General features: G+C 36.8%; 1 protein-coding gene across 4 annotated transcripts in view; it reads right to left on the bottom strand.

The window, feature by feature from the left end:
* The window catches only part of LOC150087353 (uncharacterized), a 521069-nt gene that overhangs the window by 314203 nt on the left and 188973 nt on the right, over positions 1-17893 (bottom strand). For 3 of the 4 annotated variants that reach the window (XM_090371150.1, XM_090371149.1, XM_090371148.1), the window contains exon 11: positions 17466-17663. The exons of the other annotated variant lie outside the window; for it this stretch is intronic. In XM_090371150.1, coding sequence (XP_090227276.1) covers positions 17466-17663 — 198 coding nt within the window. The remainder of the gene's footprint in view (positions 1-17465; positions 17664-17893) is intronic. 4 annotated transcript variants of the gene reach the window in all.

Consider the following 17893-nt stretch of genomic DNA (forward strand, 5'->3'; position numbering starts at 1 on the left):
CAAATGTTTGTCTAGTTCAGCCTTAAATTTATTTAAACTATCGGCTTCCACAACAGATGGAAGTCTGTTCCAGCAATCAAGTACCAGGTGGTTAAAGGCAAATTTCTGCACTTCTTTTCTACAACTGTTTTTCCTCAATTTGAATCTATGCTCTCTCGGGTCATTAATCTGAGCAAGTACAAGTATTCCATTAGCACTGAGCCTGCTCAAATCATTCAAGGCCTTATTCATCTCGATCAGATCACTTGTAGGACTTAAGCCTTTCTTCGTAAGTGAATCCCTTTGTTCCTCTCACCAATCTTGTTGCCCTTCTCTGTATTCACTCTAGCAACTCTACATCCTTCCTAAAATGATGCCTCCAGACCTGTATACAGTACTCAACTGTGGCCTGACCATTGCCGTATACAAAGAGATAATCACCTCCTTGTCTCGGCTAGCAAAATTCCTATACATCATTGACAAAACTCCATGATCTGCTCTGGCAGCCAGTCTGTACTACTCAGAGAACTTCATATCTGACTGCACAACTAACCCCAGGTCTTTTTCATTCTCCATCTCCCTGAGTGTAATACCACACACTTGATACATTTCCCTTGGGTTACTGCTACCCACATGGAGTACTTTGCATTTGTCAATGTTAAACTTCAGTTGCCACTTCTCATCCCATCTTCTTAAATTTTCTAGATCCTGTTGCAGCAGCATACTGTCTTTACTGTCATTAACAACCCTGACAATCTTTGTATCATCTGCAAACTTGGCCATTAAGCCTGATATACCTTCATCGATAAATAAACAAAACAATAATGAGCCAAGCACTGAAGCCTGGGGACTCCGCTAATAACATTAGTCCACACAGAGCAGTGTCCATTTATTACGACTCTCTGCTGTCTCCCACTCAACCATCCCTTTATCCATTAAGTAACTTGCCATTAATGCCATAACGCTCTAATTTGTACAGCAGTCTTCCATGTGCAATAGTATCAAAAGGTGTCCTTAAATCCAAGTATACGATATCAAAATTATTTTTTTGCATCCAGTTCCTTTGGGACCACGTCATAGTATCCAATCAAATTGGACAGACTAGACTTCCCCTTTACAAACTCCTGCTGTGTCTGAACTATTACTGTTGTCTTGTCTACGTGATCCTGTATCACCTCCTTTACCAGTGACTCCATTATATTCCCCAGAATACAAGTTAAATTAACAGGTCTATAATTATTTGTCACCCTTTGAATCCCCCCCCCCCATTTTGAATTGCGGATATATATGCACATCTCCAGTCCATGAGGACCTTCGCTGACTCAAAGGATACTCCCATAATTATGGCCAAGGGTTTACTTACTTCCCTTGCTGCCTCCATTATAACTGGATAGATTCCATCTGCCCCAGGTTTCTTTGTTTAACTTCAACAATTTCTCCTCCACTTTCTCTTTGTTATTACAAACTCATTTAGCTCCCAGTTAGAGTTTAATAAACATCTGTGCTCCCCCTTCCTTACAGAATTCCTCGTGTGTAAATGGAGATGCAAAATACTCATTCAGTTTATCAGCTACTTCAGCAGGATCGTCAATAGTCAAACCATTTATGTTAAGTGGACCAATCTGATTCATCCCCTTCCTTCTAGAGTTTACATAAGGAACTCTTTGCTGTTTTTCTTTGCATCCTTTGCCAAAGACTTCTCGTAATCTGATTTGCCTGCCTAACCTCCTTTGTGACTTGATTACAGACTAGCTTATATCTGCCATAGGCTTCTCTGTTGCCTGATAATTTATATGCAAACCATGCGTTTTTCTATTCTGCCACGAGCCGCATTAATTCATCTGACATCCATAAGTCCCTGAAAGCTTCCCATTTACAATTCACTGTTGTTAATATCATCAGTTGATCCCACTGTATAGAATTTAAAAACTGTATGAGACCACTGTAGTCGCCTTTACGAAAGCAAAAACCCTTCCCTTTACTTTATGCAAAGTACTGCATATGGGTAGAAGTAACCCCAGCAAAACATACCATTGTGTGGTACAATACTTAAGGTGGTAGAAAATGAAAAAAAAGTGGGAGTAATTGTGCAGTCAGATATGAAGTTTTCTGAGCAAAGCAGACAGGCTGCCAGGGCAGGTCATGGGGTTTTGTCAATGATATATAGGAATTTTGCTAGCCGGGAAAAGGAGGTGATTGCCCCTCTGTATAAGGCAATGGTCAGTCCACACCTTCAGTACTGCGTACAGGTCTGGAGGCCTCATTTTAGGAAGGTTGTAGATCTGCTTGAGCATGTACAGAGAAGGGCAACAAGATTGGTGAGGGGAATGAAGGGATCGTCTTACCAATAGAGGCTTAAGTTCTGCAAATTGCAGTGGCTGGAGACTAGGCACCTGTGGTTTGAGCATGCTGAATTCTGATGGGATCCTTCCACTTGTTCAGATTACAAACCTAAGGGGGCATAAATTCAAATTAAAAGATAGATATGCGGAAATTTGCCTTTAGCCAGCGGGTGGTTAATTGCTGGAACAAACTTCCATTTGTCATTGTGGAAGTTTATAGGTTAAATAAATTTAAGGAGGAACTGGACAGGCATTTGGAGGGAATGGTGTGATTTTTTTTTTTTGGCTAATGCTGCATAAGCTCATACACTTGCTTTCTTGCATCACATGTCACTACTACTACTACCCTTGATGATAGCTACATCTTTAAGTAAATCTAACATCAGTAGCTGTAATCACTGTCACCCAGTGGTTCCTTTATCTCCAAATTCTTAATGCATGAATAATCACTGCTGATAATCAGATCAAGAGTATTACTCCCTCTGGTGGCCTTTCGAACATATTGCTGTGGAAAACAATCCTCCAATAAATCCAGAAAAGTCTTGCTATTGCTAGCATGTGTGTAATGAACCCACAAGTTCCAGTCAATATCTGGAAAGTTAGAATACCCCATTACAAGACATTCTGATTTACTGGCATTTTCTATTTCTCTGCACAATGGCTCATTGTACTCAGTCATTAGGCCTATAACATACCCCTACTCTCATTTTCCCTTTCATAGTGTTCATGACATACCAAACAGACTCAACATTGCACTGTCCACACATGTCAACTGGATGCACCTCCATAGATTGTGTTTCTCAAGTAACAGCATAACCCCATGTCTCTCTTCCTACCCTGCCTGTCCTTTCTGTACACATTGTACTCCCCAAATTCCAATTCTGCACTGTGTGACCCCTTGTCTCTGATATCACAACAATATCTGCCTTTGATGTCTTGATCAGCACTTCAAATTCATCCATTTTATTTACTATACTTCTAGCATTAGTGTACATGCAAGTATACATGCATCTGTTCTTATTCTTAGTTATCCTAACACAGCCCATGTATTTACTTGTTCCATGCTGACTCCTAGCAGCTCTTCAAGTCCCCAGCAACTTGCTCTCTAGGCTGCTACTCATTATAATAGAATTCTAGATGGAAACTATTTAGAATAGTAATCATAGAAGCTACTAGGCTTTTCATACCAATTAAGAAGTGTTGTCCAAAGCGTAGACCTAAATGGATATCATATGAACAAATGGGACTGGTGGTAAAGAAGAAATATGCATGGAATGCATACAAATTATCAGCAAAATATCATGGAAGTCTATGATAGATATAAGGTAGAATACAGTCAAGTCACTAATGATTGTTTATTGGATTATTGTTTTCTACAGCAGTATGTTCGGGAGGCAACTAGAGGGAGTAATACTCTTGATCTGATTATCAATAGTGATTCCTCATCATGCATCAAGAATCTGCAGAGAAAGGAACCACTAGGTGGCAATGATCAGTGTGCTGAAGTGGGATTTACTCAAAGAGGTAACTACCATCAAGGGTAAAGGGAAGGGTTTTTGCTTTCATAAAGGTGACTACGGTAGTCTGAGACAGTATTTAAATTCTACACAGTGGAACCAACTGATGATGTTACCAACAACAAATTCAAAATGGGAAGCATTCAAAGAATTAATCTTGGAAACTACTAGGCATTTCATACCAACAAAGAAATATTGTTCAAGATTTAGGCCTAAATGGATGTCAGATGAATTAATTAGATATGTGACAGAGAAGAAAAATGCATGGGATACAAATAAATTAGCATGTGACACAGAAGCCTATGACAGATATAAGCTGGTCTGTAACCAAGTTACAAAGGAGGTTAGGCAGGCGAAAGCAGATTACGAGAAATCTTTAGCAAAGGATGCAAACAAAAACAGCAAAGAGTTCTTTACTTATGTAAACTCTAGAGGGAAGGGGATGAATCAGATTGGTCCACTTGATATCGATGGTTCAACTGTTAATGATCCTGCTCAGGCAGTTAACAAACTAAATTAATATTTTCCATCTACATTCACACATGAGGAGTTATTCAGGGAGGGGAATGCTAGGGGTGTATTCAACTCTGGCAGTAAGCTAGATAATCTTGTAATAACTGAGAATAAAGGGGAGGAGAAATTGTAGAAGATAAACATAAGAAAGGCACCTGGGGTGGATAGAATCTATCCAGTTATATTAATGGAGGCAGCAAAGGAAGTAGGTCCACTGGATATTGATGATTCGGCTGTTGATGATCCTGCTCAGATAGCAAACAAACTGAATGAGTATTTTTCATCTACATTCACACATGAGCAGTTATTAAGGTTTGAAAATGGCAGAAGGTTATCAAATTGTAGCAGGGTGCTTAATTATTTTGTAATAACTGGGAGCAAAGTGAAGGAGAATTGAAGTTAAACATAAGAAAGGCACCTGGCATGGATGGGATCTATCCAGTTATATTAAAGGAGGCGGCAAAGCAACTAAGCAACCCCTTAGCCATAATTATGAGACCATCCTTGGACTCGGGGGAGGTCCCACAGACTGGAGATGTGCAAATATATCCCCAATTCACAAAGGGGGATTGAAGGGTAACACGAGTAATTACAGACCAGTTAGTTTAACTTCTGCTCCGGGTAAAATAATGGAGTCACTGGTTAAAGATGCATTACTGGATCATCTAGACAAGACTGCAGCAATAATTCAGACACAGCCTGGGTTTGTTAAGGGAAAGTCTTTTCTGACAGATTTGATAACATATTATGATGTGGTTACAAAGGAACTGGATGCAAAAAATAATTTTGATATCATATATTTGGATTTCAGGAAAGCTTTTGACACTGTTGCACATGGAAGACTATTGTACAAATTGGAGCAGAATGGTATTAAGGTAAGTTGCTACAAAGGATAAAAGGATGGTTGATAAAAGGATCTTCTCTGGGAGAAGACAGAGGGTGGTAATCAATGGGTGCTGCTCTTCGTGGACTAATGTTATTAGTGGAGTCCCACAGGGTACAGTGTTGGGTCCACTGTTGTTTTGTATATTTATCAATGATACTGATGAAGGTGTATCAGGCTTAGTGTCGAAGTTTGCAGATGATACAAAGGTTGGCAGGGTTGTTAATGTCAGTAACAGGATCTAGATAATTTGGGCAGATGGACTAAGAAGTGGCAACTGAAGTTTAACCTTGAAAAACGCAAAATACTGCATATGGGTAGAAGTAACCCCAGAGAAACGTTCCACCTGTGTGGCACTACACTTAAGGTGGTAGAAAATGAAGAAGACCTGGGAGTAATTGTGCAGTCAGATATGAAGTTTTCTGAGCAATGCAGACAGGCTGCCAGACAGGTTATGGGGTTTTGTCAATGATATATAGGAATTTTTCTAGCAGGGAGAAGGTGATTGTCCCTCTGCAATGGTCAGGCAGCACCTTGAGTACTGCATTCAGGTCTGGAGGCCTCATTTTAGGAAGGATGTATTCATTCCCCTCATTAACAAGATTGGTGAGGGGAATGAATTGATCCTCTTACCAAGAGGATTAAGTTCTGCAAATTGCAGTGGCTGGAGACTAGGCACCTGCGTGGTGATCTGATTGAAGTGTATAAGGCCTTGAATGAGTTGAGCACGCTGAATTCTGATGGGATCCTTCCACTTGTTCAGATTACGAACCTAAGGGGGCATAAATTCAAATTAAGAAAAGACAGATGTAGAATAGATGTGCAGAAATTTGCCTTTAGCCAGCGTGTGGTTAATTGCTGGAACAAACTTCCATCTGTCGTGGAAGTTGATAGATTAAATTAATTTAAGGAGGAACTGGACAGGCATTTGGAGGGAATGGTGTGTTTTTTTTTTTTTTTTTTTTTGGCCAATGCTGCATGAGCTCATACACTTGCTCGCTTTCTTGCATCACATGTCACTACTACTACTATTACTACCCTCAGCGTCATAATTATGAGAGCTTCCTGGACTCGGGGGAGGTACCCATGGACTGGAGATGTGCAAATGTGTCCCCAATCCACAAACAGAGACACAGGTAATTACATACCTGTTAGTTTAACTTCTGTTCCAGGGAAATTAATGGAGGCACTGGTTAAAGAAGCATTGCAGGATCATCTAGACAAGACTTCAGTTATAGCTCAGACACAGCATGGATTTGTTAAGGGGAAGTCTTGTCTGACTAATTTGATTGGATACTATGATGTAGTCACAAAGGAACTGGATACAAAGAATAACTTTGATATCATATATTTGGATCTTAAAAAGGCCTCTGATACTGTTGCACATGGAAGACTGCTGCACAAATTGGAGCAGTGTGGCATTGGAAGCCAATTGCTGCTAGGGATAAAGGGATGGTTGAGTGGGTGAAGACAAAGTGATAACTGGTCACTGCTCTTCGTGGACTAATGTTATTAGTGGAGTCCCTCAGGGTTCGGTGTTGGGTCCACTGTTGTTTTTTCTATTTATATATGATACGGATGACGGTACATCAAGCTTAATGTCCAAGTTTGCAGACAATACAAAGGTTGGCAGGGTTGTTAATGACACTAAAGGCCTCTGATACTGTTGCAGCCATTATCAACCCACTGCAGGATGGAAGCCTCCTGAACAATTCATGCTAAGGGAATGCAGAGGAAATCATGAATAATTAGACTTGTTAGATTTAACATATGCTGCTGTGAAAATAATAGAATCACAGGTTAAAGAAGTAACGCAAGAATATCTAGACAAACAAAATTACACTGCAGTCACAGAATATGTTTGTTAAGGTCGATCATGTCTGACCAACCTTCTTGGATACTATGATGCAGTAACAGAGGAGCTAGATGCAAAAAATATAATTCTAATATCATATATTTGGATTTCTGGAAAGCTTTGAACACTTGCATATAAAAAACTATATAACAGCAGTTTGGCATTAAGGGTTACTGCTATGAATATAGGGATGGTTGAGTGGGAAAAGACAGTGGTAATCAATGGACACTGCTCTTTGTAACTAATGTTATTAATGGAGTACCTCAGATTTCAGTGCTGGGCTCACTGTTTTCTGTATTTATGAATGATGCCGATGAAAGTAAATCAGGTTTAATGTCTAAGTTTGCATTGGCAGGATAGTTATTCACAGTAATGTAAATATTCTACTGCATCAAGGTCTAGAAAATTTAGGCAGATGGGCTGAGAAGTGGCAATTGAAATTTATAATTGACAAATGCATATGTGTATCAGTAATCCCAGATTGATTTACCAACTGTGTGGTACTACTCTCAGGGCAGTGGAAAATGAAAGACCTCGGGTCATAAATTAAGCAGTCAGAAGTTCTCTGAGAAATGCAGACAAGCTGCCAGGACAGCTCATGGGGGTTTTGTCATGATATACAGGAACTTTGATAGAAGGGATTAGGAGGTGATTATTCCATTGTACAGGAGCAGCATCTTGAATACTGCAAACATCTGGAGGTCTCACTTTAGGAAGGCTGTAGACCAAAAGAATAATGGTAATGAGAACAAAAGGGTGGTCTTAACAAAACAAAAAAAAAAAAAAAAAAAAAAATGGCTTCAGTTATGCAAATTGCAGTGTCTGGTGACTAAGCACATTCAATGTCATCTGATTGAAGTATTTCATACTTTAGCAAGCTCAAAGCTGATAGCATGCTTCCTTTTACTCAGACTACACATAGGGTTGCCTTCAGCCAGAGGGTGATTGATTGTTTAAAAACCTACTGTCTGTTCTTATTGTAGAGGGTAGTTTGAATAAAAGCAAGACAAATTATTGGAAGTCATGGACAGTAGATGTAGGAATTTTTTTTATGATGGTTCATAAGCTTTCTTTCTTGCATCATTTACCAATACTGATATTATTATAACAGTATCAACTACATCCTTCATCACGCCTTCACAACCACCTGATCTTGTGTTAAACTTCAAACATAGTTGGTCACATTTCATTCCATATCCCGAAATATTAGCAAAATCTGCTTGTATTGCATATTACCATATTGATTTAATATAGCAGTATAACACACGACATTTGAATTCAGGATAGTGAATCTCGGTAGATTTAAGTTGTATTAGTTGTGAAATTTAATACTAACACACATCACAAAGAAAGGCTTGTTGCAAACTGCAATTGTTAATTGCCACGTACATATAAACAAATATTAAAATAAAAATTAGACAATTTCAATAAACAAGCCATAGCCAAGTGTGAAAGTGCATTAAAATATACATTCAAATGGACTGTGGTTTAAGCCCATTTGAGTGCTAATATGGTTATTAATTGTATTCACTGTCAAAATAATTAGCTCTCAATGCCTGACCTAGTGATTGCACCAGGGCATAAACAGAACATTCCCACCCCCCCTAAGCTTTATGCTCTGGCCTTCTTGCTATGAACGACTTGTATGGCAACTGTTCAATGTCTATTTTGTATAATAAAAAGTATTTATTTTATTTACAATGGTGATTGCAAGGTGATCTAATTGAGGTGTTGAATGTGCTGAGCAAGCTCAATGCTAATGGGATTCTACCTCTTGCTCATCTGAGGGAACAAATGCAAATTAAAGAAAGACAATTGTAGAATAGATGTACAGAAATTCATCTTTAGCCAGCAGGTGATTTATTTTTGGAACATACATACTTTCATCTGTTGTAGGGGAGGTCAACAACTTAAATAAGTTAAAGGCAGAACTAGACAAATATTTGGAGTAAATGGATGGGTAAAATGGGAGTGGTTTTTTTTGGCTGATGCTACATAACTTGCTTTCTTGCATCATATGCCTCTTCTAATGCTAATTTCAGAAATGATTATTTGAACATGCAAAATTTCATTTGAAATTTTAGTTAAATTGTTTTAGTATTAAAGTGGTCTCTAAACTTGATACAGGATGATGAGGGAAATGAGAACAGCAGGAGAAAAAAAAAAGTGGTCTTTTGAATTCTTGTTTGGCAAATCACTGCATCGTGACAGATTTGATGTCACATGGAGCACTGTACTTCTAGACCAAGAGCTGGCAGCACTGTCCAGATGTAATGAAGCGAGGAAAGGTACAGGATAGAAAATGAGGATAGCTCTAGAAAATGTGCACAAATTAATGGTCATCAATTCAAACCTAACCGATGAAACCATGGATCAATCCATTATTTCCATTTCTGACTATTCAAACATCAGAAATGATGCATTAAGCCCCTAAAACTATCTGCAAAGAGACCAATTAAAGAAAACCAATTGGTCATCATGCCTTCTTTCTATAGGTTGAGAAGGTTCAGCCATCATGCACTGGCCTTCAAAAAGTACAAACAACATTAAGCCCCACATATGCAATTAATTTTTTTGGATATGATCGAAATACCCAAGATTTCAGTATGGGTGGAGTGTAAACTCCCCCAATTTATTTGCCACCATAGACATTTCAACATACAGTAAAATCTCGTTAATACAAACTCGTAAAGTGCTCGTTTATATGAAGCACATACCATTCCCCCGCGAAAGGATAGGCTTTTCTGTGTAAATACATTTGTTTATTACAAAATTTGGTTATTATGTATTACAAAGTTCTTTTTCACCCCATGAGAAAGAAATACTGTCATTTTGTACGTTTAATACAAATCTTGACAGTGCTGTCCTATTATTCTCCCTATTATTGTCTCTGGCCACAGGGCTCCCTATTTCCCAAAGGATGGCACTGACTTGTTAGAAAATTAGTTTTGTGTAAACAAAAGCAGTTTATGGTAGCTACAACGTCAAGTGCACTCAAAAACATCTTTCTGAAGGTTGAGTTGTTAAATTAACATAAGAATAAAAAGTTTTTCTAAGTTGTTTACATGCACTCCCTCACTCTCCAAGGGAATAAGGTCAGTTGCAATCATTACCAGGGTTCAAAGTCTTTTTGCTACTGTATACAGCAATCTAATTTTTGTGTCATTTTATCTGAGCTGATGGTGGTCTTTTTTGGAACTTGTCTTTAAATTAATTTAAATTTGTTTATATTAAACCTCATCTAGCAGTGTTATGGTGACAAAATGTAAACTGACAGAATTAAACCTGGAAATTAAACAAAAAATTATACAAGAGACTGATAGATAGGATGGAAAGAAACAAAACGGATATTGCAAAGGAATAACAACATCCCTTTACCTACTTTATTAACAATACTGAAAACCAAAAAAGGCTTGAAGAAGTGTGTGACACTGGAGCAGCGATGGAAAACAGGAAACGAATGTGGTGCAAACCACAAGGAGCTTGAAACAAAACTGAGTGGTACCAATAAATGTGTGCATCTAATTTGCTAATATCAGGTCCGATTTTGCAAGAAAAGACAAATTATCCAGCTCAGCAACAAGGAATTAGCGACTTCAAATGCAGCAATGGCTGGCTCCAAAAATTTAAAGACAGAAATAACTTGGTTTCGCAAAATGTTTGTAGTGAGACTGGATTAGTCGACAAAGAAAAGGCTGCAGACTGGTTTGTCTTCTGTACGGTCCATTCTTGAAAAATGAGGCAAAGGAAATTTTAATCTTGACGAGACAGGTTTATTTTATAATTTGCTGTTCGAGGAGAGTCTTGTCATGGTGGAAAATTTAGTAAAAAAGACACTGTTCTGTTACAATTCAGATGACAAAACAGAGTACAAAACTACACCCTCTTGTGATTGCTAAGTTTTTCAAGCCAAGGTGTTTTAAAGCAGTTAACCAACTTCCCTGTGCTTATGAGGCCAATAGAAGTGCTTCGCTTACACTCAAAATTTTTCAGTCGGTTATCAAAAGTGGACAGAAGAATAGCTTGAGAAAAAAAGTAACATTTTGATGATTCTAGATCGTTGTACAACACATTCTGCCGAGATGCTAAGTTGACAAATACAAATGTTGACAAATGCTGTTGTTTTTAACCCCCCCCATACCACCAGTTTAATGCAACCACTGGATCAAGGCATTACTTATAATCTCAAGAGCAAGTATATAGAGCCTGTCTGATAAGGTACTTGATCCACAACATAGGAGGGAACAATTTGCAGCCGAATTGAAATGTCTTAGATGCTATCCGTAATCTTGTTATTGCTTGGGACAGTATTGCATCAAGTATTTTCTACTTCAGAAAGAGTGGCTTTGGACAGAATATCATTGAAAAACATGGTCCAGCAGAAGAATGTGGTAGCAACAGTGAGGGAGCGTATGGATTTTGTTGGCGAATTTGAAAATTTGTGAAGGTGGATGGTGAAGTTGCTACCACTGCAACGCCAACACCAGAAGAGCTGCTGGATATCAAACAAAACGATGCTGTTTTTGTTACCAGTGACAGCGAAAGTGAAGAGGAGCACATACTACCACCTAAAAAAGTTGCCCAAAATGTATTGAACATAGGAGAATCTGTTGGCCTGCAGTAACATTGATAAAAAAAAACAACTATTGCATTTGATAATGTCTGTGCTTTTTAATTTATTAAAAAGTTAATGGTTTGTATGTCTCCTTTTATATTAAGATTGTAATTCTTTTTACTGTTATACTAAAATATTATATATATCCATTTCCGTTAATTGTTTTTTTATTATTATTATTATTATTTTATCTTACAAATAAAATAAAATATATATATATTTTTTTTGTCCTCGTCTTTTCCCATTATTATATGGGGTCAGCGTTTTTATTGTTTTGGCATGCGATTTTTACTGCTGGATGCCCTTCCTGACGCCAACCCTCACCCTTTATCTGGGCTGGGAATATGCAGTGGTCATTCCCTGACCTACCGCATCCTCCGTATTTGGTGGGTACGGGCTCGAACCCCGGTCTACTCGAGAAGCGTGTACTATGCACTACTGCTCCTGCCCACCTGGCTACGGAGGTGCCATAAATAAAATAAAATCTTTAAAAAATGTTATTCCTATTACTGTATTGTTAGACGAGGCTTTTGTTTTTATTTTATTAATTTAAATTAATTTAATTTTGTTACTATTAGTCTTAGATATACAATATGTACCAAAAAAAAGGTACAATTTTGGGTACCTTGTTATTACAAAACGTGAAAATTTAGGTCCCTTGAACTTTGTATTAACGAGATTCGACTGTAAATGCATGTCATCTGAGAATCAAAGTTAAATAAAGATTTATCACTAATTTAAGGTGCTTAAAATGTCATTTACATTAACTTTCTTTAATCTGAATCATTATAATTTAGTTTAGGAAAAGCATATTTATGGGGCAGCCATAGAGTCATTTGCAACATAAGCTTACTGACCCTATTTTTGTTATAATGTTTTAATCTTGCCACATGCAAGTTTGTCACTGGAAAGGATTTTCAGGGATCAAATCTTTGCAAAGTCAAAGCTTTGTAAATTTACACAATACAATTTTATTGTGTAGGTTTGCACACAAATCCTAATAAACGAATGTTATAGTAATGGTTATATAAAATGTAAAGCAAATTCTCCAATTAATATAATAAAGTCCTACTGTTAGAAAGAAAATTGACTGCATTAAAAGGCTATTTAATTTTGAAATAAAACTTTAGAGAGATTAATAACAACACTATAAGGCGTCTTGCATTTTTCTACTACTCTATATGCCATCCTCCGAGGTGAAAAATTAAACTTAATTTCAAAATAAATAATGCTCTTTCCTGGTTTCTTTTATTGGATTCAAAAAGACAAGAGGCCACCCAAAAATAACAGATATCACTACTCTAACAGTTCACATTTCCCAGTTCCTTTGTTTTACTTTTTCTGTTCTTTGTTAGTTGGACATCAGCTACATGACTAGGAAATCTATGGAAAGTAAGCTTCAATTTCTCATCTCAGAAGGAAGCAACAGACATACCTTTGGTGTTATTAATTCACTATAAAGTTAAGCAGGGAAGTATCACAACTGCAACAGTGTAATATCCAGTGTTCATATCCTAAAAAATTCATTTTAATTTCCTAATAATGATAATACTATATTCTGAGTTGTTTTGCTAATTAATAGCCTTATCTAATTAACACTGTTCAAAGTACTGTCTCTTACTAATAATTTATTAATGTCTCATGTTAGATGCAATGCTTATTTACTAATGCATTGTGAGGGAAATTTAATTTCTCCAGAAGATATCTAATTAAGTTAATAGTTAAAAAAACTGAACCATAACCAGCAGTTGGCATTCAATCCAGTAATCATGCAATATAAAAAGTAAAATTATTAAATAAATTTTAGTGATAATGAGTATTATGTATTATACTCATTTAAATATTATGTTGACCTTCAATCTGCATCACTGAATTTTAAAATTGGAGAGGTATGGTCAGATAATAATAATTTAAATACTCAAATTATGGCACACTATGATCATTTCAGTTCTAAATACTATTATATAGAACTTGATGTATACATCAAGAAATCAAACAAAAAACAAAGGGGGGGGGGAAGTGCCAGTCAATCCTTCATGGCCAATACAACTTAAAAGAAATTACCCAATTACTATTATGTTAACCAAAAACATGAATCAAAATAACATGTGTAAATCCAAAAGCTAACAAACGCAGAATAGAAAATGGCAAATTAACAACCTCCACATCCTCCCAGGTAAGACATAAGTACCCTGACATAACAAAGAGCTAGTATCAGTGGGTCATGAAGATGGAAGCTCGTTTAAAAGACCCTTTATGCCAAACAACCAAAAGCCTTTGAAACGTCAAGAGCAACTGCTTGAGTTTAACAAACTTTTCCACTTTTTTTTTTTTTTTTTTTTTTGGTAGTTGTTGGCACATCGGCTTCTGTGGCCATAATGCACCTCCCAAGGCTTTTGCAGTACTTTGATCCAAGCCTGAGGCAGGAATCGAACCCGCGACCTTTGGGTTGCCAGGCAGGCACTTTACCCACCCGGCTAGCCCGGTCGGCTAACTTTTCCACTGAATTTGTTCATAGATGGGTATGATAAGCAGGTATATCACCAGTGGATCGTCACTAGCGGACTCCATACTGGCGATCATTGATCAGATGGAAGGTTTCTAGATGGTTTAAGATTGCCGGTTAATAGATTTCTCCATTATTTTAGAAAGAGCAGAAGTAAGTGCTATGGGATAAAAATTGGATGAGAGAGATGTCACCCCTTTTTTAGGAACTGGATGGATGTGAGCAAATTTCCAAGCAGAAGGGAAAACACCTGTGGAATATGAAAATGAAAAATGGCGACACAGAACAGGAATAAGCTGAGGAGCACAGGTTTAGAGAACAATTACAGGTAGTTCCTGACTTTATGAATTAATTTGTTCCTAGCATGCACTCATAAAGCAAAAACTCAAAGCAGGTATTTATTTCCCAGAGACAATGTTAAAAACAAGGTTACATTCTCAACAATGAAATTTGACCATAGTAATGTTCTTGTTTATACTCTGGCACAAAACCAGGTCAGTGGAGTTTACAATAAACCAACCAATACAAACATTAATCGTATCCAGCAGTCATGGGCTTGAACCCCGGTCCACTCAAAGAGCGTGTGGCACTGCACTCGCGCTCCTGATCACTAGGCTACATCAGGCCTTAAAGTAAAGGTCAACAAAACAATAGAAGATTGGGTTGAAGAGTTGATATCACAAGATTTGAAACAGTCATCCAAGGAAAAGATGAAGAGATTTCGCAGTTCATCCCATTTTGCATCCTTGTAATGCCAACCGACATAAGGTTGGGAATGGCCACGAGGGTAAGGATTTATTGGGGAAGAGACCATCACCAAGTTGTGATCTGAGATACCCAAAAGACCACACACACATCAATGATACCACAATGACTACCTTTACTAAGAAAGATGAAGGCATAATGGGGAAGCACAATTAAGAGAACACACACACACACGTGTGTGTGTGTGTGTGTTCTCTTAATTGTGCTTCCCCATTATGTGGCCACACACACACACGTGTGTGTGTGTGTGTGTGTGTGTGTGTGTGTGTGTGTGTGTGTGTGTGTGTGTGTGTGTGTTACCAGATATCTGCAAGCAGAAGAGCACATGAATATCAATACAATCATTTCTTAAAGGACCTCAATCACCAAAACTTGCAACAGAATTAACTTCATTCTGTGTAGACAGTCAAGGTTTTTAAAACGAAACAAAAAAAAAAAAACTTTTATTCTAGTTTTCCTTTCTTCCATAGTGACAGGCCTATTGGGAATGGTTCCATATTAAATAAACCAACAATCAAAGTTTCAGTCATTCTCTTATTACTAAATCATCATACTGATAGGCAGGTAATACACTATTCATCAAAAACAAGAATCATTTACCATTTCTGAATTTTGCTCATGAACTTCTAGATTACAATTCATTACTTAATATATATATATTTTTCCTTCTAAGGATTAAATTGTTCATTATAACGTGTAAGTATACAGAAAATTCATTCACTTAATTTTCAACGTAGCTAATCCTATCATTCTGTTATGTATACATGTAGAGTTATATTCAAACAGAATTATTTTAAATCCACATCCACTATAATGTCAAAATATAATAATAGTGAGGGTGAGTCTGATGTTACAATATAGCTTAGAGCAGTGGACACCAGGATGTAGATCATGAACTACATCATCTAGGTTCATGGAGCTATTCTGAATAGCTGGCAAAGTCATTTTGAGCATTTTCAATTTATTTTTTCATGTTTCTGAGAAGGTATCAACTTTCTGATTAATAGGAAGAGGGAAAAAAATCAATTGTAGATCTCAGGAGAAAGGTGGAGGTTTAAGTTTGGTTGTTGTTGTTGGTATTGGTAAATTGGAAAATAGTAAGTCAGAAACAGGAAATTTTTCAAGTTGTGCAAGTAGAATCAAATGTTACCTATTTTATGTTCTGAAATTCAAACATTTGTTTAATAAATAGTGATGCATACAGTAAATTAGTTACATTTCAATGTAATAAAATTAAACTAACTGGAAAACCAGAAACAAGTCAAAAAATCTCTATTGGTAAATAGCAGGAGTGAAATATATATATAAATATATAATGGAGGAGGAGAGCGGGGGGAAAAAAATCACTGGATAACAAAAACTTCACAAATCATCAGAGAGGGGAAAAAGAGAGAATTTTTTAAATGAGCATAGTTAAATCTGGGGGGGGGGGCTAATTATGTCAGTCAACAAACATCAAGCATGTACCTTGAGAGTTATCAAAATGAAGTGTTCGAAGTACTCAAGTGGGCTAATGTAGGAATGTGTTGCTTTTATATTTCAAAAAATGCTCACTTCTAAGGTGATATTGTTCCTTAGGTTTTCAATTATACAGGAAATCGTGAACCATGTAATGTTCCCCCTTCACTGACAATAAATTCGGAAAACATATGTATTTTTAATTGGATTTAATGGAATGAACAAATTCAAAGTTTATAAAAAATCGGAAGGAAAAAAGGTTACAACGAGTTAGAGCAAAAACTCTGTATCCAATTTAAACAGTAAAGCAAGAAGTTATCAATTCAACATGGATTTTAAAGATATTTCTGCATATATTACAGAAATCCTTAACTAACATACAAAGGAAGTAGCAAAATGAAAACAGCACATAGCTACATTCTACAATATTCAAAGGAGAATGTATGCTACTGTCATTCAATATACATCTTTCCTAGTATATTTTTCAGACTAATCGATTAAATAATAAAGGGGGGAGAGAGAGATCAAGAGAACATATTGCTTTGACAAACTGTCTTAAAAGAATTCTTAAGGAAACTTAAGACAAAACTTTGAGTTTTACACATTTTGAATAATGAAAATATTCTAAATTACCATTAAGATGTTGATTAGTGCAAGTTGGAGGTTGAAGTAGCGTAGAGAAAATCCCAGAAGTATTTTTAAATTTCTGTCATTGTTTTTGGTATAAAGTTTTATTTCATTTATTAGAAAGTTTTATAACAATACAAATGTATTTTGTTATAGAATTTTTTTTTATTATTATTAAAATATGAACAGTGGAAAGGGAAAGGGTAGGGGGAGGAGTAATGCTGGACAAAATTTGTGACGCCAGAATACAAATTTTGAATTAGCACCGAGAGCCACTAAAGGTAGCATTAAAAGTCCTACTGCTTTCACAATTAAAACAAATCACATTGTATATATATTATTTAGCCTTCGCCTTTTCGATAAAACTCTTACAGACACTACCTGGGACAAAAATTTACAAGATACCTGCTGTGGTGGTGGAGGTGGTACAGGACCGAGGCGCATATGAGGAGGAGCAAATGGACCTCCAGGAGGTTGAGAAGGGGGTCCTCTATAATCAAATGGGACACGCTGCTGTTGAGGTGGTTGCCAGGGTCGCTGAATATCCGTTCCTAATGGAGCAGCTGGTCGTCCTTGTTGAGCCCAATTTTTCCAACGTTCATCCTAAAACACAGGCATGTAACTTTTTAAGTTACATAATTTCTTTCAAGATTTCCTTTGAATTTTTGTCGAAATGTCACTAGTGCAATTAGTAAGCCCAGCCATATAAGCCCTCTTTAGATCCAAATTAAAACCAATCCAAATCTTTCACCTCTCTTATGGAAGTAAATTTCATATGATGCAATGAAAAGTTATTTTTATATTATATATTATGCTTAATCTAAAGATAATAA

Source organism: Mastigoproctus giganteus, chromosome 4, assembly GCF_048544385.1.
Source record: "Mastigoproctus giganteus isolate SK-2022 chromosome 4, ASM4854438v1, whole genome shotgun sequence".
NCBI lineage: Eukaryota > Metazoa > Arthropoda > Arachnida > Uropygi > Thelyphonidae > Mastigoproctus > Mastigoproctus giganteus.